The sequence below is a fragment of the Canis lupus genome, chromosome 35 (genome assembly GCF_003254725.2).
Source record: "Canis lupus dingo isolate Sandy chromosome 35, ASM325472v2, whole genome shotgun sequence".
In the NCBI taxonomy this organism is placed as follows: Eukaryota; Metazoa; Chordata; class Mammalia; order Carnivora; family Canidae; genus Canis; species Canis lupus.
In genome coordinates this window covers 3,736,979-3,762,560 of record NC_064277.1, presented here as the reverse complement: position 1 = coordinate 3,762,560, position 25,582 = coordinate 3,736,979, and the positions used below count along the sequence as shown (strand labels likewise).

Here is a 25,582-nt window from a genome sequence, read left to right as displayed (position 1 = left end):
GCCCAGGGGGCCAGGTCACAGGGAGGAAGCTAGGGAGTCAGGAGGTCACTGTCCAACTGCTGGTTCAAGATCACACCTGAGCCTCGTCCAGACCAACCACCGCCAGCTCCGAACAGCAAAGTGGATGTCCCGTGTATTCCTCACTGAACACTGTGATTCAAGTCATCCCCAAAACTAAGATCTAGCTTGTGTACTACAAGTTGTTTTGGGCTGTGCAACTGATTGACGGAACCTAAGTCACATTCAAATCCTTAGCTGGAAGGGAGTCCGGAAGTGGTTTGTTTTTAGCCTTCCAGCTCACCCTGTGGAACATGCACCAGGATGGTGAGTGCCTCCCTGGCGTGTCCAGATAAGTCAGATCGCCTGTAGTCAAGATGGAGTATGGGGACAGGTGCAGGATATGTTTGAAAGGGAGAACCCTCTGGACTTGATGATTGATTTGATGGTGTGCAAAGGGTGGAGAGGCAGGCGTGGTGTCCTGGTTTTGTACACTTTAGATTTTTTTTAAGTCTCTCAGTCTTGGTTAGCAAAATGACCAGTAGCTGTATCTTATCAAGAGTGGCGGGAACAAATTTCAAGAGCGAGGGTGATCTCAAAGCTTCCTCATACTTCTGAAATTCTTTTGGAGATATTACCATGTCTGAACATATTTTGTCTTCCCAGTTCGTTTTTGATCAATACATGAAGTGGAAGTCAAAGGGATGTCATCACAGTGGATCGCTCTGGCCCCACTCTCCCCAGCTTCTAGAATGTGCCTCAGGGCACGTTGAGGGTGTACAATGTGTACCTTGGGTGTAACACCAAGGGTGGTGTTACAGACAGATCCCCAGGCACGAGGAACCTTATCTTGCAGAGTCTAGAGTTAGTTTGTTAGCTTGTTGAGTCGGAGATGTTTTCTCTTCTTGTGCCCGATTGAGACGCTGGAGCCCCCACTGGCTGCCCCGTCCTGGGCCCCCCTCCCCGCCGGCTGAGGACAACAGTGCCCGCAGATACTTCTGGCCCAGCTTCCTTTCCTCACCAGCCGTGAGAACAGTGCTGTCTGTCTCTCTCATCTGTTTTCTCAGCATTGTTAATTTTTTTTTATTGGAGTTCAATTTGCCAACATATAGCATAACACCCAGTGCTCAGCATTGTTAATTGATAGAAGTTGTGCATTGAGGTGACCGCAGGACGTCTTATTAGGTAGCAACTAAATTGAGTCGTGGCTGCCCAAGGTCAGGTATGGTTATCGCTCACGTGGCTGAGTTCACAGCAGCATCAGCATTTCCCCCGTCTCCCTGAATGCTTTTATTAAAATCTCTTTTGTCTCCTGGCCATCGAATCTCAGCATAATGTGCTCTTTTGCATCTCTTAACCTCAAATAAACTCATCAATGGGAAGTCTGGGGTGGAGATGAGAGAGGGTGGTGGTTCGCCGCAACGGAGCCAGCAGCTGGTGCCCTCCTCCTCGGCAGCAGCCAGGGGACCAGGTCACTCTCCTGCCAAGAATGTGCCAGGCGGAGGCGCGGGACCGTGTGATGTGATTGGGGTACTAATGATTACAGGTGTTGGTGTTGTCAGCACCTCTTCTTCAGATTAGCCAGATGCGCTTAGAGACGTAGCTCTTACTTTTGGAACTGATTACTTTGTGGGCAGGGTCCTGGGCTGGGCAGAGAGGAGAGAAATCGATTCCGAAATGGCTTCAGAATGTATGAACCTGGCAGGGGAAGCAGGATATTACACATGCAGTTAGTTATGATGCTGTAACTCACACGAGAAAGCAGGGCCTGCGTTTCTGAAGCCGGGCTGTACCTTGCAGGGTGGTATTTTTTTATTATTAAAAATATATTTACTCCTAGAAAACAATATATATGAATGTTGGTTTTCCAGACTTGCCTCCAAAAGCGCACGTACAGTCTGGTTTTTCAGTCCTGCCTCTGCAGTACAAAATAACGGACAGGCCTGTTGTGCATGCTTCGTGCAGCATCTGGCCGCACCCGACTCTTGGTGGGTTGGTTGAACCCCAGCCCAGGACTGCAAAGCTCATTCATCGTCTTCAAAATGAGAGGGAAACGACGGGACAGGGCTGGCCACTGGTTCTCAGACTTGAGCAGGCCTCAGAATGGCCTAGAAGGCTTGCAAATTACATTCACTCCAGCGGGTCTGGGACGCAGCCCAAGAATTTGTATTTCCGACCTGTTCCCAGGTGATGCCGAGGCTGCTGGCCGCTGAAGCACATTTTGAGAACCACTGGAATAGACCCAGGAGGACGTTCACCTCCTAAAGAGCTCCTGTCTCTGAATTCTTAACGATGAGATCTGTGCAACCGGCAGCGCCCGTCCCCAAACACATGATCTTGACAAGAACCAAACCCAAACCGCCCATTGTTGACCAGGCCCCGTGGGGTCTGTGCTTCCCTTTCTTCCTGAGCCTGGCATTGGACATCACTCTGGAAGCAGATCAGTAGAGGAGTCATTTCCCCAAGTCTCTGGAATCTGGAAAGTCAAATGTGCCTTGGGGGCATCAGTGAGCAAATGTGTGTCCCGAGGAGTCCAGGGAGCGGTGAGACAGGCGGCTGCCTTCCTGCTGCGCCCAGGCCAGGCACTTCAGTCCCCAACGGCAGGTGCAGAAGCCTGGCGTTTCCCAAAGCCCGTGAAGTGGAGACCCACACACAGCTAAGGGCACCCCTTCCCAGGGTGGGGGGCTCCATCACCCTGACCAGAAGTTTGGAAATGGGGCAGGACCAGAGCTTCAATGCCTTGTAAGGACCCCCTTGCATTCTACTGTGGGTCCCAAGATGGGCAGACAAGGGCGCAGGGGGACATAGTGAGTAAGACAAAGCTAAGATCAGGTTTCACCCCAACAAATCCCGCTTCTGCTTCCAGAACTTCTGACATTTCCAACTCCCCTACCTCCTGGTGCGTCTCTCCACCTCCCCTGACCTGAGGTTCTTTAGCCACTTCTTTCAGCCAGAAGGAGGGCGTCCAGCGGGGCGACGTGGGGTGGGGGGTGCAGTCTTCATGGCATCACCAGCCGAGGCACTGCCGGTTTGCTCCTGAAGCCCACATAGAAGCTGCATGTAGACATGAGCGCCACGTCCTCACATGTCTTCCACTTGGACACACATCGCTTCCAGGGAACAAACGTGGGTTTGTCTCCTGCTTCTGCAGAAGGACAAAAAAATTTGGAGACTTGTTTTATTTTTTTTTTATTGAATAATAAAACAGAATTGTAAAAAGAGTCTCAGTGTTGTATTTACTAATCGATTGGCTTCCCCTCCAGGTGGAGCAGGTCCCTTTGGAATGGAATGGGGGACACGGAAGGGATATTTCCAAGGGGGAAAAATAAGAATGCTTTATTAGGTGATATTTCGACATTAACTATTAGCTCTATTTTTAAGACTACTTACGAAGCGTGGGGGAGGTCTTGGGGATGCAAACACAGAGGTTGCTTTGAATTGCCTCGTGTCATGGTGCCCTGTTTGAGAAGTTGGCGGGGCCTTCCCTTCTGCGGGCGTGTGACAGCTCCGCGGGTGGGACGGGGTGCCGGCGATGAGGATCGCCCGGCCTCCTTACGGTCCCCGTGGTGGCTGGTGCAGAGGGACGCACGCCCCCACATTTCCTGGGCTACTCCCTCAGACTTTTATAAAACTGTCCCAGACTACAACGGTATGCTGCCTTTTGTGGGCAAATTCTCTCTCTTGTTGTTGGATTTCCAAACACACTGAAGGGAATCTTAATGGTGTGTGTGACTTGGTGCCACAGACGGCGTCCTGCACCTTACCGTAGTGACTGTATTATCCTTGTGATTAACTACAACTGGCATCTGTATATGTTTCTCTCTGATTTATTTTCTATTTGCCCCCTCTAGTGGGATCTTGTGTGTGATAATGCCTGGAAGGTCCATATCGCTAAGTTCTCCTTACTGGTTGGATTAATCTTTGGCTACCTAATAACTGGATGCATTGCCGACTGGTGAGTACCAACGTGCCCAGTGCACGAACCTTTGGAAGCCACAGCAAGCCTTTGCTGGCTGCAGAAGAGTGGTCAGTGTTAGCTTACTGTTACCGAGTCTTTTCTCAGCCCCGGTGTTGGTGCTGGCACAGAGGGCCGAAGCTGTCACCTGGACAATTCAGAACTAAAAGGATTGGCCAGTGCAGATAACAGAATAACAGAATATTTGAAGTGAGAATTTAAATTCATTGCAATGTTCCAGCTGCTAGAATCTAGCAAAACCTGCACGTGACCTACAGTCCCATCTGCTCCTGATGTTTGTTGTTTAGTCGGGAAGAGCTGGAGGGCAGAGGTTCAGGTCTCTGTGGGCTGGGCCCCAGGAGGTAGAGGTACGAGATGCATCCAAAATCAGGAAGAGGAGGAGCTAGGGATCCTACCCACATGAACTGAACGGGTAGGGCTGTGCCGATGGGCATCTCAGAACTCCACAGATTTCAGAGAGGCACAGTCCCGTAGCTGGCTTGGCCAGGAGATGCCTCTGCAGGGTCCGTGGGGAGCTAGACCTCGGCAAGTGGGCAGCATTTGAATAGCGGATGCTTGCTGCAGGCAGAGGATGGGTGGTGGCCAGAGGGGAGAATGAAGACGCGGGTGTTCAGACGTGGGTGGGTAAGGAGTTCCTAGTCCTTCGCTTCCTGGAGCGAAGTGTGTGGTTCATGATAAAGCCACAAGGTTAGAAAGACGGAGAGAGGCCCTGGAGAGAATCATAGCAATAATAATCATGATGGCAACGATATCAGCCCCTAACTCACACTGATGGACTGTGGCTGCCAAGCACCGTGCTGACCATTGCCCCACATCAGCATGCCCCACCCTCCCAGCACCCCGTTAGGTAGGTACTGTTTAGTATCTGTTTACGGTGGAAAAGCAGAAGCCCAGATGTCTAAGTAAAATCCCCAAGTTGACTCAGCTTTACGTTGGCGAGTCCACATTTGAACCCAAGCCCGGTGGCTCCAGAGCCTGCCTCCTCACGAGTGACTGCGTCACAGCACTTTTATTCACAAGGTCACAGCTCACATCTGAGCAGGGAGCCCAGTGCCCCGGTGTGGACGTGGTTTTCTAGTACCAGGGCTGCCAAGTTGAGAGGTGTGTGGGGTAGTTGCCCGCCCCACCCCCCCCCAGACACACACACCTTGGTGTTCTTTTATCTTTAAGGAAACTTTTTGTGAATAAGAACATCTTGACCCAATGTCATAAGAGCCAAGAGTGATATGGAGCAAACTCCTTCCATCTGTGGCTTTGCTCTGCGTTGCCCGCTGTCCCCTGGTTAGCTGACAAAGCTGGTCGAGGCACTCCAGCAAGAGCCTGGGGGCGGCAGGCAGGGGGGCCCAGAGGGGTTCTGAAACCACTTTCAAGTTCTGGAAATTTCTTCCCGAAAGCAAACATCTATGTGCGAGTTGCTTTGTATTCACGTGTAAGTGATTTCCTGCGTGTTCAGAATTTGCTTAATCATCCTTTGTAAAGGCTTCTTCTTAAGGACACATTCCCTGGGAGCAGTGATGGAGAAGCTGTCAGTGACCCCTGAAAACCTATACCAGGGCCCCCTTGAGGGTTTTTTGGTGTTTCTTTTGTTTGTTTTTGTTTTTGTTTTTTTTTTTGCAGGGAGCCAGGGAGTGAAGTGGGGAAGTAGGGAGAGTGTAGCGTTTTTTTTAAACAAAGTGCTTGAGCTTATATAGGTTTTCAGAGTAAACTACACTAATCTGAAATATACTGGAATCCCAATATTTTAACCACGAGGACTTTGGTTTCCCAGTATTCTACACTGGAATAGGTTGTGAGGATATAATCATATAATCCATGTCACTTCTTTCTTAAAAAAAAAAAAAAAAAAAAAGGCAGACTTGGGTGAGGTTTTTAGGGTCCTTATTCAGAAACACAATCAGGAAAGTAAATCTGGCCTTCGGTGAATAGATCAGTCTGTAATGGCTTCAAGTGCTTAGAAGCTGCTTTTTGTAATTTCTTGCTTCTTGCACATACCTGGTCACCCCCCAGGTCTGGGGACAAAAGACAGAGGAGCTCAGAGGGCTTCCTCAGCAAGTGCCCAGAGCCTGGTGTTGGAAAGCCACAGCTCTGCGGCTGCTTTTCCACGGTCCGCGGTGCGTGGGCAGGGGCACCCAGGGAGGCAGGCCAGGCCGCCTTGTGCTTTGGTTTTTGAACCTCTTAAGTGGACCTCAGTTCTAGTTTGAAAGTTTGGTGTTTTCCACCCTGGATTTATTCATTTATTTTTGGCCCTTTCTCCTTGCTAGAGCCTTGCTGAAAGGGAAATAAGCACATGGAGGGAACTCCAAACTTCACAGCTGTTTGCACCCATTTCATGGCTGCATGGGGAAGTTGATCAAGTCACAGGTTGAGCTTTTTATTTTTTTTTTAAAGATTATTTATTTATTTATTTATTTATTCATGAGAGACAGAGACAGACACAGGAGGAGGGAGAAGCAGGTTCCATGCAGGGAGCCCGACGTGGGACTCGATCCCGGGTCTCCAGGATCAGGCCCTGGGCCGAAGGCAGGCACTAAACTGCTGAGCCACCCAGGGATCCCCTAGGTTGAGCTTTTTAAAACCGAAGTCAGCATATAATGAAACTTTAGCAATAACACTTTTATATTTAATTTTTAAAAACTAATGTCTGCACCAGCATGGGGCTCAAACTCATGGCCCTGAGATCCACATTCATGCTCTATTGGCTGAGCCAGCCAGGTGCCCCGGGACATTTTTTTCTTTAAAAAAAATCACCTTTCTTCCACACAAGCCCTGTTTGGGGATATACATTATGTCCTGCCCTGTGACATGTTAGTTGAGATGTTTGAGAGGGAGCAGCCCAGGGAGCGCTCTGGCGGGATGAGCTCCCTTGCCTCAGTGTTGGTTCTGTTCTGGATGGTGTGTGCTGCTCCCTCCAGAACCCCTCTGCACCCTCTCCAGCTGGCCCTGGGCCCTGGCCTTTCTAGACTGCCCCAGAGGACCCCTTGCCCTCTCGCTCCTGGCCAAGCCCGGGCCCGGGGACAGAGCACCAGCTGGAGGTCTAAGAGAGAGACCAGAGTAAGGGGGTCGGGGTTTTGTCCCAAGCTGGGCCTCCGCAGGGCCTCCGGGGGCTGGCTGCCTCCCTCCCGCTAGGGGCCCCTCCACACAGCGCCTCTCTCCCTGGGTTCCCAGACCGTCCTCCCTCCAACACCCCTCCTGTGGCCAGTCCCACGGTTTCTCTCACAGCCTGCCCAGCCTTTTGCAATCAATCCCTTTATTAAAATCTCCTCAAATCACTCTTTCTGAGTGGGCCATCTGTTTCCTGCTGAGACCCTGTGTTATTTCTCTATGGCTGCCGTGACGAATTAACACACACTCAGTGGCTTGAGTTAATGAACTTGCAGTTGTGCAGTTCACACTAGGCTAGAGTCAAGGTGCGGGCAGGGTGGTCTTTCTGGAGGCTTCAGGAAGGGATCCTTTCCTGTGCTATTTCCAGCTTCCAGCAACCGCCCGTATTCCTTGGCTCGCGGCCCCTCTCCTAGCCTCAAAGCCAGCAGTGGCATTTGGGTCCTGCTCACACCGCCTCTCTCTGCCCCCTGCAGTCAGAAGAGGGTCTCCAGGTACTTAGATTGGATCCACCTGAATCATCACCTGGTCTCAGGGTCTTTAACCTTAATCGCATCTGCAGAGCCCCCTTTGCCCATAAAAGGTGACATACTCCCAGGTTCTGAGAAGTAGGACGTGGACAACCCTGAGGGCCACTACTCCACCCACTTTAGATCCAAGCTCTGTGTTACGGGTTTAGGAGTGTGGTTTTGTCAGTCATCTCCGAGGGCATTCTGCTCTGGAGGAAGCCAGTTCGCACTAAAACTCCGATGATCATCGCACTGGTTGAACACTTGCTACATCACCTGCACATATTCACACCTGCCAACAACCCCGCTCGGCCAGCATTAGCCGGTCCTCCTCCAAAGAAGACTCCAGGCTCGCCTGAACAAGCATACTCTTTCCCAAGAGCTTGCGTTCAAGACCAAGGTGTCCGCTCTTACGTGGTGAGCCTGTATTCAAGACTGCGCTGGCTGCTTTTAAAGGCCACATCTGCCCCATAGGGGCTAAAAATAATTTTTACTTACTGATCTTAGCAGCCATTTGGGAGGGAGAGATTTAGAATAGTTTCTTCGAGTTAAAAATAAAAAATCAAGGATCTTTTCTAAAGTATCAGAACAGGGCAAACCCTGCTTGGTGGGCATCCAAACTGTAGAGATGTAAGAAGGAGTCATGCGAGCTAGACATTTAACCGTTCGCTCTGTGGCAGGCATCGTGCCCACATCCATCATCTCCCGTAGTGATCTCAGTAATGCTGTGAAGTCAGACAGTTATCCCCATTTTACAGACGAGGAAGGGGAAATAACAACGGAGAAGTTAGATCTCATCTTTGTTTCTCCTCATTTCAGGAGGCCAGCCAAGCCATATCCTAAATTTATTTCTTTAAGTGAATTGGGTTCGGATGAAACTACCTATAGGGTCCTAAGTGACCAGGGCTTAATGGCCCCAGCACCAGTCGGGAGAAGCAGTGCCTAGTAAAAGCACAGATGAGAGTGGATTCGCATTGGCGTTGAGTTCATAGTCCTGGCCTCATTTCATTAAACCAGCGTGACTAAGAATTTATGAAAGAAATTGTGCTCTGCAGTTTCCTCCCCCAAATTTTCTTGAAATTGCATCCATTCCTTTCACAGGACACAGAGATGCGTTACTAATTGCTTTTTTCTTAACAGCTTTATTGAGAGAATTTACATGCCCTAAAGCTCACCCATTTCAAGCATGTAATTCAGTGAGTTTTAGTATATTTACAGAGTCCTACAACCATCACCACACTCTACGTTTACAATATTTCCATCACCTGAGACGGAAGTCTCTCGTTCGCTTCCAGGCATTCTCTATTCTTATTCTCAGCCGTAGGCCACGAATCTACTTTCTGTTTTTGTCACGAGAATGTCACAAGGATGTCTGGGCCACTCTGAGCCATTGAGCTGCTCTGTAGGCGTTTGGGGTACCAGGTGTAGAGGTTTTTCCCTTGGCAGAGAGTCCCCTGTTCCCATTTTTCTGTGAGCTATCCTTCCAGTTCAAACTGAATTTGTAATGTTAATTTGTGTGATAGAGAGTTGGGGTTGTTTTTTTTCCCCCTACTGAGTTGATGAAGCAAGAGATGATAAGATACCTCTGGAAGGATGGAGAACTAGTGACACCCCTTGCCCTAGGACCCCCCCTTCTGTCCTGCCTGCCATGCTCGAAGCGCATCGCCCCCTAAACATCACCAGTCTTGCACCAGCCCCTCTGTAACCCCCGCCAACCTAGCATGCGCGCTGCCCTTTCCAGAAACACAGTAGGCCGGGTCCTTTCCAACCCCATGGCTACCTGCCGGGGCGGGGCAGGGGTGGGGGCTTCACTTTGAGGCCCATGCTCCTTAGTTAATGTTCAAACTCTCTTGGTTTAGTCTGCGATCCCTTAAAAAGCATTTCTTATCATGTAGTTGGAAGAGACCAGGAGCCATCAGGGCCCCGACTGGCGGGCCGCACTGAGCTCAGGTAGGACTGGTTAGCGGCCCAGAGAAAGGACGCGAGGCGACTTGGCTCCCCCAGCTGACTTTGGAGCAGATTCCAAGGTCTGGGCTTGGGGAGCTGTTATGATGCTGTCACTCTTGCCTTGAATCACCCCCTTATCCACACTGTTTTGACCTGTGCCCCCTTGAATGCAAAGCGAGGTGTTGGGGCTGAACTTGCTCCGAGGGCCCTTCCCGGGCTCCGCGTCGCTGGGCCTGGAGGCCGCAGAGCCTGCTGGGCTGCTCGTCCCGCGGGGTGGGCGCCGGGGCGAGCGTGTCCGCGGCGACCACCCCTAACTGTCGCCCTCTCCGTGTGCAGGGTCGGCCGGCGGCCTGTGCTGCTCTTCTCCATCATCTTCATTCTGATCTTTGGACTCACCGTGGCCCTGTCCGTGAACGTGACCATGTTCAGCACCCTCAGGTTCTTCGAAGGGTTCTGTCTGGCTGGAATAATCCTCACCTTGTACGCACTACGTAAGTCGGAGCCCCCCTGCAGGACGCTCCGGGCCGCGAGGTCACGGGAGGGGCCGCGGGCTTTGGGAGGCGCCAGCTCCAGGGGCCCCGGGGCGCCGCCCGCACCCCGGCCCAGGTGCAGCCGGGGCTCGCGTGGACGGGCCTCTGCGTTCCCCGGGGTGCTCGGTGCTCCCCCGACCCCGCGCTTCCAGGCCCGGCTGCTGCGGCCTGGCCCGGCTCGGGATCCGCCGCTCCCACAGGTTGTCCTGTTTCCTTTCCCTGCGGTCACGCCGAGTCGAGTCCACGCTGGCTGCGCTCACGTGCCACCTGCTGCGCTCTGCGCGGGAGCCTCTGCCCCGTTCCCGGAGAGCAGCGGGCAGCGTGCGTTAGCGTCTGCCCTTTTTAGGGGAAAGAGAAGTTTCCTCCACTGATCGAACGTGTTTGTTGGCTGTATTAATGCCCTCATCAGGTGTGCTTGTATCTCATTTCTTGGTCGTTGGTGTTGACCAAAATAGCCACAAACCCACGGTGAGGACAGAGGTTTTAGGCTCTGATGTTTTACTGATTTTTCTGGTTTTTTTATTTGTTTTGGGGTTTTTTTTTTCTAGATTTTTAAAAATCTATTCATGAGAGAAGTTTTAGGCACTGAAGTTTTACTTATTTTCTGTTTATTTTTATTTTTTTATTTTTTTAGATTTTTTTTTAAACTCTATTTATTCGTGAGAGATGCAGAGGGGGAGGCAGAGACCCAGGCAGAGGGAGAAGCAGGCTCCATGCAATGAGCCCCAAGAGGGACTCAATCCCAGGACCCTGGGGTCACGCCCTGGGCCGAAGTTAGACACTCAACCATTGAGCCACCCAGCGTCCCTTAATTTCTGGTTTTATACTTTTTCACTACTGGGTGGAAATGTCTGTTAGGAATAACATAAAATGATTTACAATGTATTTTGCCTGCTTCTTCCTCTTTGACAACAGGGGTAAGAGTCACACACAGAGACAGTGCCCAGTCGCTCTGATTCTCGGACATGTGCCTGTTTGAGACTCAGAATCAATTTATAACATCGTTTCAGAGTCACAAACCAGGAACGAGCTTGGGAACATGACAGATGTGTCCTTTCACATCTACAATTGGTGGTTGTGTCTTCTTCTTCCAACCTGGAACCGAATCGTACTTTCTTATAAATCACCATTTCCACTTTACTAGTGTTTGAGGACCCTTGTGTCCAGCAGGGAGGGATTCCTGAGGATTATGTGAGTTCAAGGTCATTGGGTCCGGGTGATGGCTGTTTGCAGGCTTTGTTTCTCTGAACAAACAACACGGGCAATGAGCTTGAAGGTTCCCAATGCCAGTGCCATTGTTTGGCCTTGCACGCCCTGTGTCCTTGCGTGCAGAGGAGCAGTTTCCATGCTCTTTTCTGGAGGAGAGCTGACTTGCCCTACACATGTACAAGGCCTGATGGGTTTGCTCCTCAGGCAGCTGTCCTCACGAGGCTCCTGGTTCCCACAGGATGGCAGGGGGCCAGCACATCCTTGCAGATGCCACTCATGGAGATGGCTCTGCACATTGAATGAGTAGAAGAGCTGCGCTCAGGAATGTAGCAGGAGCATTACCTCCTTGTCACCAGCTCGGTGCTTCTCAGACTCAGGGTGTTGATGGAAAACTGCCTCAGAGCAGTCCTGTCTTGCATGCCAGCCGCTAGCAGTTGGCCACGGCTGCCAGGGAATGTAGAGAACACTAAGGAGGACGCTTCAGGGCTCCCTGGGAGAGGGCACCCAGAGTCCTTGGCCGTGTCTGCTGTGCGTAAAGGAGGGGGTGATGGCACTTGCCACCTCTGCAACTCTCCCTGAATTAAGCCAGAGCTGGAGAGAATTGCCCCTCGCCTGTATTGTTCTAGCCTCACGTAGGGCTGTTTCGCTGGCAGGTGTTGTGACATCATGCCATCGGCCCCGTGAAACCCCTTGCTGGGTTGACTGCGGAAAACGAAGCTTCGGATGTGTTTTCACAGGATTGCACAGTGAGTGCTTTATCCTAGAGCGTTCTCTGTCAAAGAGTGTGCTTATCCTCGGAAGGTGCTTTGCTCTGCTCCCGTGTGCACAGAATCACAGAACCTGGTCATCTGCAAACGTTAGTGCAAACTAAACACTTTAGACTTTGCAGGTCTCCGTAGCAGCCGCGGACTCCGCCGCCATATGGCAAAAGCAACCATAAGTCATACCTAAATGAACAGGCGTGGCTGTGTGCCAATAAAACTTTACTTAACCGAAACAGAAAGTGGGCCTGGTTGGACCTGTGAGCCATAATATTTCAGCCACCGATAGGAGTGAGTCTCTGTCCTTCACTGGCCTCTAGGAAGCTCAAGAGCTTAGAATCTAATCCAGGCATGTGTGTGATGAGCCTGACGAGCTGAGCTTTAAATTCTGGCTTCTCTCCTAATTTCACCTGAACTTTCCTCCTTTCATTTTTCCTTTGTCCCATTTTCCTGTTTCCATAATGCAAGGGCTACTCTGTCCCCCGTGTGTGTGCAAGGAGCCTTAGGTTTCTTTCTGAAATAGACTAGGGCATAAATAAATAATTATGTTTCCTTAAGTTGGGGTTACCAGCCAACCATCATGACCACCATCACGGCAATGAGGATTCCCGGGTACCAACCAGCAACCTACGGCCTGAACAGATGCAGTACGTGATAGAGCAAAGTTAGAATAAAGCGAGAGGGAGCCAGTGAGGACTCGGGGTTCACTGAGGGGATACTGAAGCTCAAGTGTAAATTAGGGAGAGGTTGGCCGATGGCAGGAGAGCTGAGACTGGCAAGGGCAATCAAAACTGGAAATGAAGTTGTAGCGGGCACTGCGATTCGGGCAGGGTGCGGGGCGTGCTGGGCGAGAGGAGCCCACCTCTCTGGCAGCGTTAGGCAAAGACAGAGGCTGGTGCTGAGAAGCGAAGAGGCCGGCTCCAGGTCTAGGGCGCAGGCTGGGTCTGGATTTCCAAACTAGCGTGCACACTGATGTCCCATACGCGGGTAGTATATGCGCTTAGTTAGAGCTCGGGAACTGGTTTGGCTTAAAGGAAATTACTGAGAACCCGGTCACGGGGTCCAAGTATTTATTGACTCTAAAGAAAAGTTTTTTAAATTGGGGGCATTGATTATTTGGAAAATACATTTTTAATGGTCCTGCCGTTCCCCAACCCCTTCAACCATAAGGTTTTTTTGTTGCTGCTGCTGTTTTAATCTCACTTAATGCATCTGCTGGAAAGGCCTGTATTTTCTCAGGAGAGAAACTGAGTATCCTTCTTTGAGTCCTGCAGGTGCTTGGCAATGGAAGTAGGGGAAGTAATGATTTGTGCAGATTTTGTTCCTTGTGTAGCTTGCCGAGAGGGTGGACTCTTCGTCTTGCGAAATGCTGCTGACTTGTGAAAGTTTTCAGCTTTATGTGCAAGGCTGCCGGAGGGGTTTTTTTTTTTTTTCCTGCTTTGGAATTTTTCTAAGGTACATTGCAGTTAAATACGCTCTCCTTTAAACTTTTGTCTCCTTCGAGTCATCAAAGGGAGACGTGGTCGTGTAATTAGGACATAAAATAGAGATTATTGGCATCTTCCCCAGGAGCCTTTACATGGGAGCAGAGTGCACGCTGGCGCGAACAAGAAGAACCCGTGAAGGCGGATGGCGTGGTGTAGGGATGCCGTCGTGCTTCCCATCTGCCCGCGAAGCCGTCGGGAGACACCGAAATAATTAAACACACTCGGGCTACATCAGTGGCTTAATTGCATCCGTTTACCTTGGGACTAGGGAGAAAAAAAGTGGGGGAGAAAATGTTGACTCTGCTGGGCAAAAGGTGGGGAACCACAGGTGGAGAAAAGAAGCAGTGGGTCATGTCTCCTTATTTGTTTATGAAAAGGAAGCCTTATCAGCCACTAAAGAAATAGTCGCTTTTCGGTACAGGCTGACATGATACCTAACATCAGAGGGTATGTTCTTCTTCAAAAGAAGCGCATGAGAGATTATTGCCTTTTAAGTTAACTTCATGTTGGATGTACTAAGTCCTATGGGAGACCGATTTTTCCAATATAAATACTTTTTCTAGTTTCTCTCTTCATTTGATCTATCTTCCCCCTTCCCCATCATTGACAACCTCCCCTAGTCGCTGCCCCCCTCTCCACCGCCACCCAAATTTGAAATAATGAACTCTGATCTACTTTTTGCTGGGGGCAGAGACCATATCTTACTTTGGGCAAATGAACAATCCTTTAATTTTGTTTTGGGACCTAACAACAGTGAACAATCTTTTTTTTTTTTTAAACTTTTCTCAAAGCTTCATGTTCTCATTATAATGACCCTCCTTAAGCCCCCACTGGCTTCACTGGATGAATTTTCACACATAATCAAGCAGTGACCAGAAATGTCACCGATGACTAAGTCACTGAGTATTTTGCAAAATCAGAAGCCAAGTCTAATTGGCAACGAGACTCAGGAAGGTCTTGAGTTTGCTCTGGGTGGGGTGATGTTCTATGCCCCGCACGGCACTGATGGCTTTAGCCTCTCACCCAAGTGCTTGAGTAATTCCTAACATGCTGATGCAGGGTGACTCTTCCTCACTACTGCACGTGTTTCTATGACTTGATGTCTTTCTGAAATATTACTCCTCAGAACATATTTCCGTCAACTGGGTTGTAAAGCATCAACGCCATGCTGTACATTAAAAAAAAAAAAAAAAAGGACTAAACCAGAACTCTTCACATAACGAGCAGCTGAGCTATGGAATGAATAGAATGGTGATTACCACCGTCAAGTACAAGTGGCTTCCAGTGGCTTCTGGTTCACTTCTTCTGAGGAATAAATATTTGCACTGCATTTGGGTGAAGGGACAGTTTTGCACAGAATGCGTGCTTGGTCACTATGGCCTTCGTCTTTCCTCTCTCAGTCCTCCCCGTCTTCAGATTCCTGAGCCCTCCCCAGAGCAGCATGACGGAGCCAGAACCCCGTTCTTCTGGTGGGACCGGCTCTACTGACATAGCTTTTTTTCAACCAAGGAAATGAGTCAGAGTTTACCAAAAGCCTTTGACAAAGCCTCTTTTTTTTTTTTTTTTTTTTTTTTAAGATTGTATTTATTTACTCATGGGAGACATAGAGAGGGAGGCAGAGACACAGGCAGAGGGAGAAGCAGGCTCTGTGTGGGGAGCCCGATGCGGGTCTCGATCCCAGGACCCCGGGATCACGCCCTGGGCTAAAGGCAGATGCTTAACCACTGAGGCCCCCCCACCCCCCGGCGTCAAGATGGAACATGGGGTCTTACTCAGAGGAAGAGTGAGGGGCAGGATGCCATCCTTGTAACCCATGCACCCGTGTTCCTCTGTCCAGATGTTAGGGCAAGACAGCAGGTATACGTTGCCAACGGGTATAAGTACGCCTCAGAGCACTTTTTTTTTTTTAATGTTTTAAATTTGCTGAAGATAATCTTGTCTCCAAATTGGAGGGGAAAACAACAGATACTTTGATATCTGGCATTTTGAAATGAGACTATTTGGATGCCTTTTCCACATAGTGGACGGTGTTACAAAAGCCATGCGCATCCTTCAGGACCGGGTTTTTCCCAGAATAGAATTTCAGTGGTGCTTCCGTTGAAACAAAGCAGTTCACCACACTAGCAGGAGAGATAAAAAGATCTGGAAATCAGGAGATCTGAGCAACGGCGGACCATATGCCATGGACCTACTCCACGTCAGTGACAAATTGCTTTATCTGAAAGCTTCTGTCTCCCTTGTCTCTTAAGTCAAGGCACATGGGCCTTCAAATTACATCCTATGGAGCTGTGAGATCCCTTCCTGGAACTGTTTGTGGGGAAGATGGATGGAAAGCAACAACAAAAACCCCCAATGGATCCTATATGACAACATTTAATACTGCTGTAACAGTAAGGACAAAACCACATGAAAATCCACTGGTCTCTACTGCAGCTTCTATAGCTTTTTTTTTTTTTTTTTTTTTTTTAAGATTTTATTCATTCATGAGAGACACAGAAAGAGGCAGAGACACAGGCAGAGGGAGAAGCAGGCTCCATGCACCGGGAGCCCGACGTGGGATTCGATCCCGGGTCTCCGGGATCACGCCCTGGGCCAAAGGCAGGTGCCAAACCGCTGCGCCATCCAGGGATCCCTGGCTTTTGAGTTCTAAGCTTAACTTCAGCATTGGAGGGACATGAAACCAGGTGTACTCAGCCCTGAATCATGTGACTGTGCCATGCCAGATAAACTCTGCTTTAGATAGTTTATGTTTTGGGTTTTGGTGACGTTGGCGGAAACACAAGACTGCTTTCTCCTTCACACATTCACTCGGGAGACATGCTAGGGCCTACTCCGTGCCGGGGGGGAGAATGGCCTGAGCACTTACGGGGCACTGTCGGGTGCTGAGCTCACAGAGGCACACATACTTCTTGCCCTCCAGGACACTCAGATGTTAGTGAGTAAAGATGCAGGGACAGGCCTGGTTGAAGGGAGAGTGTCAGAAGGCAACCCCTGAGCTGTGAGCCTGGTGAGGTCAGGGAGAGTGGGTGTTTGCTATTTGCAGTGGGTGCTCAGACGCCAAAGAGCCTAGTATATTCTGGGCCCCGTGCTTGGGGCGGAGGCTGGGACAGCGCCCAGAGGTCCTGTCCTCCACAACCCTGGGACAACGCCAGGCTAGCCAAGGGTCTCAAGCAAGACAGGCGAACCATTGTATGCCTTGGGGGATCACTCAGGCTGTGGCAGAGGAGAGCAGACCAAGGAGGAAGGCCAGGCTCAAGGCTGGGAGGCTGCTGCAGGATGCAGGTGAGGGAGGAGAAGAGCCTCAAGACACCGTGGCCACAGCCTAGCTGACCGAAGAACGGGGGTGGGGGGAGGGCAGGTGACCAGCTTGGACAGCTGGATGGATTCCCCTCCAACTGGAGGGCAAAGGGATGCAGCCCTGGCACTGATTCCAAATCCTGTAGATTTGGAAGCTCCTGACCACTGCCTTCCTCTGGCAGGCTTGGCGGGAGCAGATATGATGACTTGGTGGTGCCTTCAGGACATCCGAGGGCTGATTTAGCAAGTGGTTGGCTACTCAGAAGTTCAGGAGCAGGATCCGTGGGTCCTGAGCATACAGGTAGCAGTCAAGGGCCGGGGAATAATAACTGACATCACCCAGGGACCGTGTAACACGAGGACTAAACGGGTGGAGGTAGAAGAACCAGTTGGGGAAGATGGGAGGTGATAGCCTGACTAGTCGGCAGAGAGTCCGAATAGGCTGGTACCTGGGGAGCTAGGGAAGGGCCCACAGGGTGGGACATGATGCAAGACCGGGCTTGGGAAACGCCCATTAGATGTAGCAATGACCGCCTGGTAGGTCGGAGGCGACTGGGCAAAGGCAAGCACCGCTCAACTTAGTGAGGAACCTAATCTAGTGACTCCAGTACAGGCTTCACTCTATGTATTCTGCACAGAATCCTGTCCTGCCCCCATGTCAAAGAAAATGGCTTTTTTATTGTGATTAAATGTATATAGCATACAATTTACCATTTTAGCCGTTAAGGGTCCCATTCAGTGGCTTAAGTACATCCTTGCTGTGCAAGAACACACCTTTTTAACAGTGGCAAATGTTCATTATAATTGGGTAGAAAAATTGAATCAGGGGGCAAATCCGTAATGACTATTCTTCCTTGAAGTCACCCAAAACAGTACATTTTCACGGCCCAACAATGGGGCCTTCCGAGCCCGGTGAATCAGAGATACGGTCTTGCTCTCTCCGAGATGTTTCGTGGCCCGCCCGGAAGGCCAGCTCGGAGGAGCGCACCCCAGCCTCTCAGCACCAACACACGTGTGCGCGAGCACGTGTCAGCAACGGAAAAGCTCCTGGGAGGGACCCCAAGGTGGGGTGCAAGCCGTGCCCCCACTCACCCACTGTGGTCTTGGCCACAGGGGACCTCACAGCCTGATCCATTGTCTCACCCGTGAAGGATCATGCACAGAAGGTGGATGTGATCACCATTGGCAAACCATGGTCCAGAGAAATGGGGGGCATGTTGCTTGGGTGTGAGCTTTTTTTTTTTTAAAGATTTTATTTATTTATTCATGAGAGACACAGAAGACAGAGAGAGGCAGAGACACAGGCAGAGGGAGATGCAGGCTCCATGTAGGGAGCCCATTGTGGGACTCGATCCCCTGACCCTGGGATCATGCCCTGAGCCAACGGCAGATGCTCCACCGCTGAGCCCCCAGGTGCCCCTAAACCTGTGACTTTTGAAAGTCTATCTGCCCTCCTCTATGTCGGGACGATGGCAGCTCTTGTTCTTGATGTGATTGGTGTGAAAAACGTACGCACCCAGGACAGGGGTGAGTGGGGCATGAAGAAGAGCTTTACTTCGAAATGGCACAGGGTTTTCTGTTGTTCTTTTCAAATGACTCTTTGGGAGGAAAAGCTGTCAGAGCCACCTTCCAGTTACTGGTCCAAGAGCGTGTAAGACCTGCCCCATATTTGGGGTGAGATGATGGACGGCACCGTGTTTAATTTTGGTTTTGCTGCCCCGTCTGGAGAAGTGTTCCTTCCACAAGAGCTAGCCCCCCAGCCCAGCATCCAGGCTCTCTTTTGGGTTGCGGGGACCCATTCAGCTCTTCTCCCTGGAGCCCCCCAAACCTGTGACAGGTGGGCCCTCCCTTGGCCAGGTTTGCGGCTCCTGCTGACCGAGACTGGATGTGGCACTTCTCTGTGACATTGGACTCCCAGGGTCTCTGAGCATCATTAAAGCTGTGCCCTCGACCCTGAGAGAAACCAATCTCGGGGGGGGGGGGTCCAAGGAACCAGGAAGCATCACAGCTGGGCCCCTGCGGGCAGCGTTCTCTGGTGGCCCGAGAGGGACAGCTCAGAGGCCAGCTGTGGGGCTCCTTTGGGCCTGCTGTGTGGAACACAGCACCTGGAGAGTCACGGGTCTCCCAACCACAGCTGCTGTTCTGTTCAAGGTCCCTTCCTCCTCCCCTGGGATGATTCTTGGAGATTTGATGATTTGATGATTCTTGGATGATTCTTGGAGAAAGGGGTACTGTGTGTCCAACCAGAGCTGGTCTCGCCCGCCCTTCTTTGAAAGCTGAAAGGTGCCTGTGTCCCTCCCAACCTGTGCCTTTTGAAAGCCTCAGGGCTTGATCTTTTGTTTTGTGCAAGTTCTGGGAAAGGGCTCAGAACTCTCTGGAAACCTTTGTCAGAGTGGGGGCAGGGCAGGAATTAGGGCCCCTTCTTCCGGCCCAGCCCACCACCCTTCTGCCATCGCAGCAGTTTTGCATAAGAAAGAGAGGACGGTTGCCGATCCTGGTGTGACTTGGAATTTCTGACTATTCTTCCCTGACATCTCTGTCATTTGTCAAGCTGGCATTGCTGTCTGCACATATGAGGCCCTGGGCTGCAACCACAGAGGCTCCTGAGATGGAGCAGCAGGTGAGGGTACAAATGATTTGTCTTGTTGATAAATATTATCGGCCTCTTTGTGGAGGGGGGCACCTGTGACTGCTTTTCCTTGGTATATGGGAGGTGGTGCCGGGAGGCCACCTGGCCCTCTGTCCCTGGTCACTGGCTCACTGTTTAGCTGGCCTCAGTGCTTGAAGCATGATTTTGTCTGCTATCTCATGATACCTCACTTGGTTGGATGGATGGATGGATGGATGGATGGATGGATGGATGGATGGACAGATGGATGGGTGGGTGGATGGTTGGGTCGGTGGGTGGGTGGGTAGGTGGATGGATGGATGGATGGATGGATGGATGGATGGATGGATGGGAGGGTAGGTGAATGGATGGATGGGTGGATGGGTGGATGGATGATGGACGGACAGATGGACAGGTGGGTGGATGGATGGATGGATGGATGGATGGACGGATAGATGGGTGGGTAGATAGATGGGTGGATGGGTGAGTGGATGGTGGATAGATGGATGGGTGGGTGGGTGGATGGGTCGATGGATGGATGGATGGGAGGGTAGGTGAATGGATGGATGGGTGGATGGATGGACGGACAGATGGACAGGTGGATGGATGGGTGGGTGAATGGATGGGTGGGTGGGTGGGTAGAGAATCTCTTCTTTCCTTTTAGAAAGAATCACAGGCAGCCCTGACGAGCAAAGGTTAAACAGAATAGTTGAGGGAAACCTTGTGTGCTGACCTCCCTCCTCGTGTGCTCCAGCACATGCCTAGTGTGTATAGAGCACGGTGAGTAGGCCTCTGATGTGAAGGAATGAAAAGGAGAAACTGAAGAGTCATGACTATAGTTGTTTGGGGACAATCATAAGGTATTTATTGAACGTTTTCTAATTTCAGATACTACGCCAAGTTATTCATACACACGCATACCCCTCCACATGTATATTTTAAATTTTATAGCAACTATATAAAGTAGAGCCTACTCATGGCCCCATTTTGCAGATAAGGAAACTGAAACCTCTAGTCCCTAGACCTTGTCTAGTTCACTAGGGGGTCCTTTAAGCAAGAGCTAATACTGGCCTTTGCACTGCACACTGATGCCGTGCTAATGCAACATAAATCCTTCATTTCACCCACCCCACAAGTCTATGTGTGGGCACCATTACTTTCCCCATTTGACAAATGGAAACCTGACTTGTAGGTGAGGTAACCTGTCCAAGGTCCTACACCAGAGTTAAAGGAGCCAGGTCTGTGTGGCTCCGGGGTCTGTGATCGTTGCTGTTGGGTTGTTTCCAACAGTCCTTTTTCTTCGTCTTAAAATATGTTATTATAAGCTTATTTAAATGTGTACAGAGTAAGGAGTTTGCGTTAGTGTCTATAACTTCTAACCAACTGTAACATCAAAATGTTAACAACATCTGATTTGGAAGCCAATACAGTCCAAATTAATAGCAGTACTTTAATGTGATGGATGAAGGGCTTTCCATGAAACAGAATCACCGCTCGCCCTTGTTGGGTTAAATAGCAGAAAGACCTAGCTTCAGCTGCAATTCCGTATTTAATCTCCTTTGGCCTCCGGACTTGAAAAATTCCAGCGTACATGATGCCTCTCCACAGAATTTTGCTGTCTAAAGTGATGTTACCCGTGCTAAGGCTTTGCCGGCTCCCCCTGCTGCCCGATGCCTCACTCGCTCACACTGATGGGGTGCCTCCTTGATGCTCTGCTCACCTGCCTCCTCCTCTTGAAGATAAAGGTAGATTCATCATTATTGAAACATTCATTAAATTGGTATTTAATCCATTTATGACTGGCATCGAGACTAGAAACCTTCACACCTGCCTGTTCCTGGTACTCCAGTGCCGACGAAGTTGGCCTTCACAGAGGCGGCAGGTGCAAAACTCCCATCCTCTGCCTGACGCCAGGCCCCGCCGAGGTCCTTATGCCTGTGCCGTCGTACACGTGCGGCCACGCAGTTCTCCTGCCACTGTATGCAGACCACTTGCAGCCAGCGTTCATGCAGCCTTCGGGAGTGGACCTCTAGATGCGACGTGGGCTTGAGCATCTCAGGCCCACCCTGGGTTACAGGCAGCTCATCCGCATGAGCCAGGTTACACCTAATGTTAACATAGACTAACATTTTCACTGACAGTAGGACATAAAATTTAGAAATTCTTGTAGACTGCCAAGAATGCATCCACAGATGACCACGGTCTTCCCACCCCACTTCTGAAGCCGGTGTCCTAGAGGGTGGCCCCACCTGGGTGACCCACTCTCCCTGGTCCTCTCTCCTCCTGCTCCCTTTCCCACTTCATGATGGTGCAGACGACGTGCTCAGGTCTGCTCCGTGCTCCCCTGTCTCTTTCACAGGTCAGGTTCCGCCATGGCTCTCTGGCCTTGCTCCCAACATGCTGAGGGGAAGGCACCTTCTCAATGCTGACCTCGCCCCTCTCACTGGGGAGCCCGGCCAGCCCGGATCTGCCCTCTTGACGGTGGGAGCCATGCAGAGATGCCACAGAGGAGGGGCTGGGAAGGCTTTCCCCAGAGAGCTCAGGCCAAGGAAGCAGGATGTTTGGGCTTTCTCTGTGGGCAGTGGGGAGCCATCGCCAGGTTTTTGTTCTCTGTTTTGCGGAGAGAACTCTAGGGGTCCTTCCCTTCTTGTGCCACGGGCTGCCAGAAAGCAATACTAGTTTGTGCAGTTTAACAAGTTTGACAGAACAATTCCCCCCCTTGAAGTCTATGGCATCCCGGGCGAAAGTTGACTGCAGAACACATCTTCTTAATCTGTGGTTCCCATAAACGAGATTTACCAAAACCACTCCTCTTCTTGACATTTTGTCACTGGATGGTCTTTGGAATCATCACACAGCTTCCTCATGTTCTAGGTGGTTTCTCGAGGCTCACACACTAGAGCCTGCTAGCCACATAGAAGGATTATTGTTAGAACTTTCACGTGAGCTCGGAATTGGTGGAGAGAAGCAAGTTACTCTAGGATACGTGAATCTTGCTCTTTAAAAAGGTTTAATTGAATTACGGAAGGCGCCACCCAGGGAGTCCCAAGCTGAAGTCCCAGGGTATCACGGTGCCCAAATCCCATTTTTCCCTTTGTAATCATTACCCAAGGACACAGTGGTGTTCTCTGACCTGTTCGTGGTTGGATCTTATTTTCCATTTCCTTTGTGAGGTCACTGGAGGGTCTTATTTCATGTTCTCTTCAGGGGATAATTGCTCTTTTGCTGTTTTTCCAGATTCTCCTTTTTGGCATTTTTCCTTTTGGTCTTGTGACAGTGGAAGCAAATGTTTGCACAGTTGGCTCTTCCACTCCATCACGGCTGCTCTGGCGTCGGTGTGGAGTGCAGAGAAGGGGCCGCGAGAAGGCCAGGCGAGGCCACTTCCAGTACCCTACGGCAACTCAGAATGAAAGAACAAATGAAAACCTAAAGTTGTGCAGCCCTATGATTTCCTCAAATATTGAAAATTATGACGAACAGTTTATAAAGCTGAACCAGAAGCATTTGGGCAAAAGAGGAGGAACGATAGCTGTTGCACGTCCGTTATAAAAGAAAAAAGCCAAACGGGAAAATGCATGCTCCTTTTTTTTCTGTCTAGTTCTCTTTCACACATAATCCCATGAGGCAAGGCAAATAGATCGTAATACTATTTCTTTTTTTTTTTTTTTTTTTTTTTTTAAGATTTATTTTAGAGGAAGAGAGAAAGAGCGAGCAGGGGCAGGGCCAGCAGGAAAGGGAGAGCGAGTCCCAAGCAGACTCCAAGCTGAGCAGGAGCCTGATGCAGGGCCCGGTCTCATGATACCGAAATCACAACCTGGGCAGAAACCAACAGTCGGGTGCTTAGCTGACTGAGCCACCCAGGCGCCCCATAAACTATCTCTGAAGAGGTTCGGACCAGTGCTTCCCAAACCAGCCTCTCATTGCTGTAATGAGGGAAGCGTTGTCTCTGTGCGCTGGCCAGGGCTCTAACCACTGGTCACCTTAGAGATGTGGCTCATGCGACTGAAGAGCTGAGTCTGTAATTGTTAATTAAAATCTTGTTCATTTTAATTAGTTGGATTTAAGTAGCTGCAAGTGGCTGGAGATCTACTCTATTGGTAGATCTGCTAGAAACACGACATTAAATCATCTCCGTATGATTTATATCATCTGTTTTGACCTCCCCACCAAGTTCTTTTTTTTTTAAGATTTATTTATTTATTTATTTATGATAGACACAGAGAGAGAGAGAGAGAGAGAGAGAGGCAGAGACACAGGAGGAGGGAGAAGCAGGCTCCATGCAGGGAGCCCGACATGGGACTCGATCCCAGACTCCAGAATCGCGCCCTGGGCCAAAGGCAGGCACCAAACTGCTGTGCCGCCCAGGGATCCCTCCCCACCAAGTCCTAAACTCACATATCCAGCTGCCTGGTGGCTATTCCGGAGGCATTTGGTTCCACCGTGGCCAGCATAGACCCCTCACCCTCCCACATCCTCGGGCCTCCTGCTGCCTGGTCTTTCCTCATCGCAGTGAGGAGAACCACCACCCATGCAGGTGCTCAGGCAGAGATGTTCGAGTCCCCCTTTCCTCCCTCTTCTGTGGTCAGCCTGTCCCCTGAGCTCTTCCTCCAGATTGTATTCTGAGTCTCTCGATTTCTCTCCACCTCCACAGCAGCCCCCTGAGGCAAAGCCTTTCTTGCCTGGCGAATCACAGTAGCTTCCTGACCCATCTGTCTGCCTCCTGCCCGCACCTCTTCAATGGATTCTCCCCTTTGTCACCCAGGGTGACACTTCTACAGCGTGAATCACACCTCATGCTCGCCTGCTTCAAGCACTGCATGTTGGTTCACAGTGGCTTCACGGTAAAAGACTGAAAACCAGAACAACGGGGATTTAAACAGAGTAGAAGTTTATTTCTGCCACCAACGTAGTCTGTCCGGGGCTGCCAGGGGTCATCTCGTGACACTAGGGCTGCAGACTCTCCTTGTTTGCTAATCCGGCCGCCACGTGCATCCATGTCCAGGCAGCAGAGGGGTGGCCAAGAAGAGGAGGGAGCACTCCTTCCCATTAAGGTCACTTCCCAGAACTGGCAGGTGCCACTTCCTACATCCGTCTAGCCATAGCTCAGTGACCTGCCCAGGCCCAACTGCAAGCTGGAAAATGCTGTCTTGTTTTGTACAGACATATGCCTGCAGGAAAGGGGGGCGGTCAGGGATGGCTGGTGGTCTTTGCCACTCCCTCCAACAGCTTTTATCATGCCGTGTAAACTCCGGACCATGGCCCGAGAGGTTCTGTGTGGTCTGACCCCTGCTGCTCTCATACCATATTCCAAATTGGCCGCCTTTTGTTTCTTTACATGCTAGCTCTCACTTGTCCCCTAGGTCATTTATACGACCCTTTCCCTCTGCCAGAAATGCTGCCTCCCTGACCTCTGCGGGCCCAGCCATGTCTTGTCACCCTGATTCTGCTCATATGACATCTGCAGAGCTTTCTCAGACCATCTGTCCAATCAGCAGGCCACAGTTCCTTTAGAATCATCTGCCTTGTTCTCAACACCTACCACTCCTTGAAAATACACCTATTTATTTGCATTTCCGTGCATACCGCTCGCCCACTCTATAGAGTGAGCTGCACAAAAGCAGCCCCTCACCATTCTTTTTCTCTACTACGTCTTGTGTACCTGGTACAGAAAGGTTATTTCAATATGAGTTGGATGCATTGAATGAATTCATGGAACATGATGGAAATCTATGCGCAGTACAGAATAGATGTAGGTGTGTGATCGTAAAAAAGTAACGCCGGACGGGCCGGAGCTTGTTAGTTCAATTCCCACGTAGTAAGCGTAAGGGTGAAGGACAACTGAAGTTGTCGTTTGGCGGTTGTAAATAGTAGAGATAATGTGCTCGGATTTCTCGTGACCCCCTCGTGGGCTAGATTGATTTGGGCAGGACACCGAAAGAGTTGGTTGGATTTAAAAATGAGCTCAACCATGCCCCACCACCATTGATGAAGGAACTGGTAGCAGTCACAATGAGGTCTCGGTGACTTGGTGAGGACATTGGTGTGCAGATAATGTTTTAACGGGCGTAAAACTAGGGACTGGTCAAGAATGAGGATGTTGGGTCACCATCGTCCCTTTCCTCACCATTCTTAGTCGATTTCTCCGTGGTTCATTAGCAGTCT

The 25,582-nt window shown here is 50.4% G+C and overlaps 1 protein-coding gene across 6 annotated transcripts in view; it reads left to right on the top strand.

Moving 5' to 3' along the window:
- SLC22A23 (solute carrier family 22 member 23) overlaps nt 1-25,582 on the top strand; it is a 163,454-nt gene that overhangs the window by 32,283 nt on the left and 105,589 nt on the right. For 4 of the 6 annotated variants that reach the window (XM_025445525.3, XM_025445527.3, XM_049106047.1 and 1 more), the window contains exons 2-3: nt 3,849-3,952; nt 9,865-10,019. The exons of 1 other annotated variant lie outside the window; for it this stretch is intronic. In XM_025445525.3, the coding sequence (XP_025301310.1) occupies nt 3,849-3,952; nt 9,865-10,019 (259 nt within the window). Of the gene's footprint in view, nt 1-3,848; nt 3,953-9,864; nt 10,020-13,597; nt 14,269-25,582 lie in introns of those variants that run through there. One more of the 6 variants, XM_035710505.2, reaches the window with a different exon arrangement.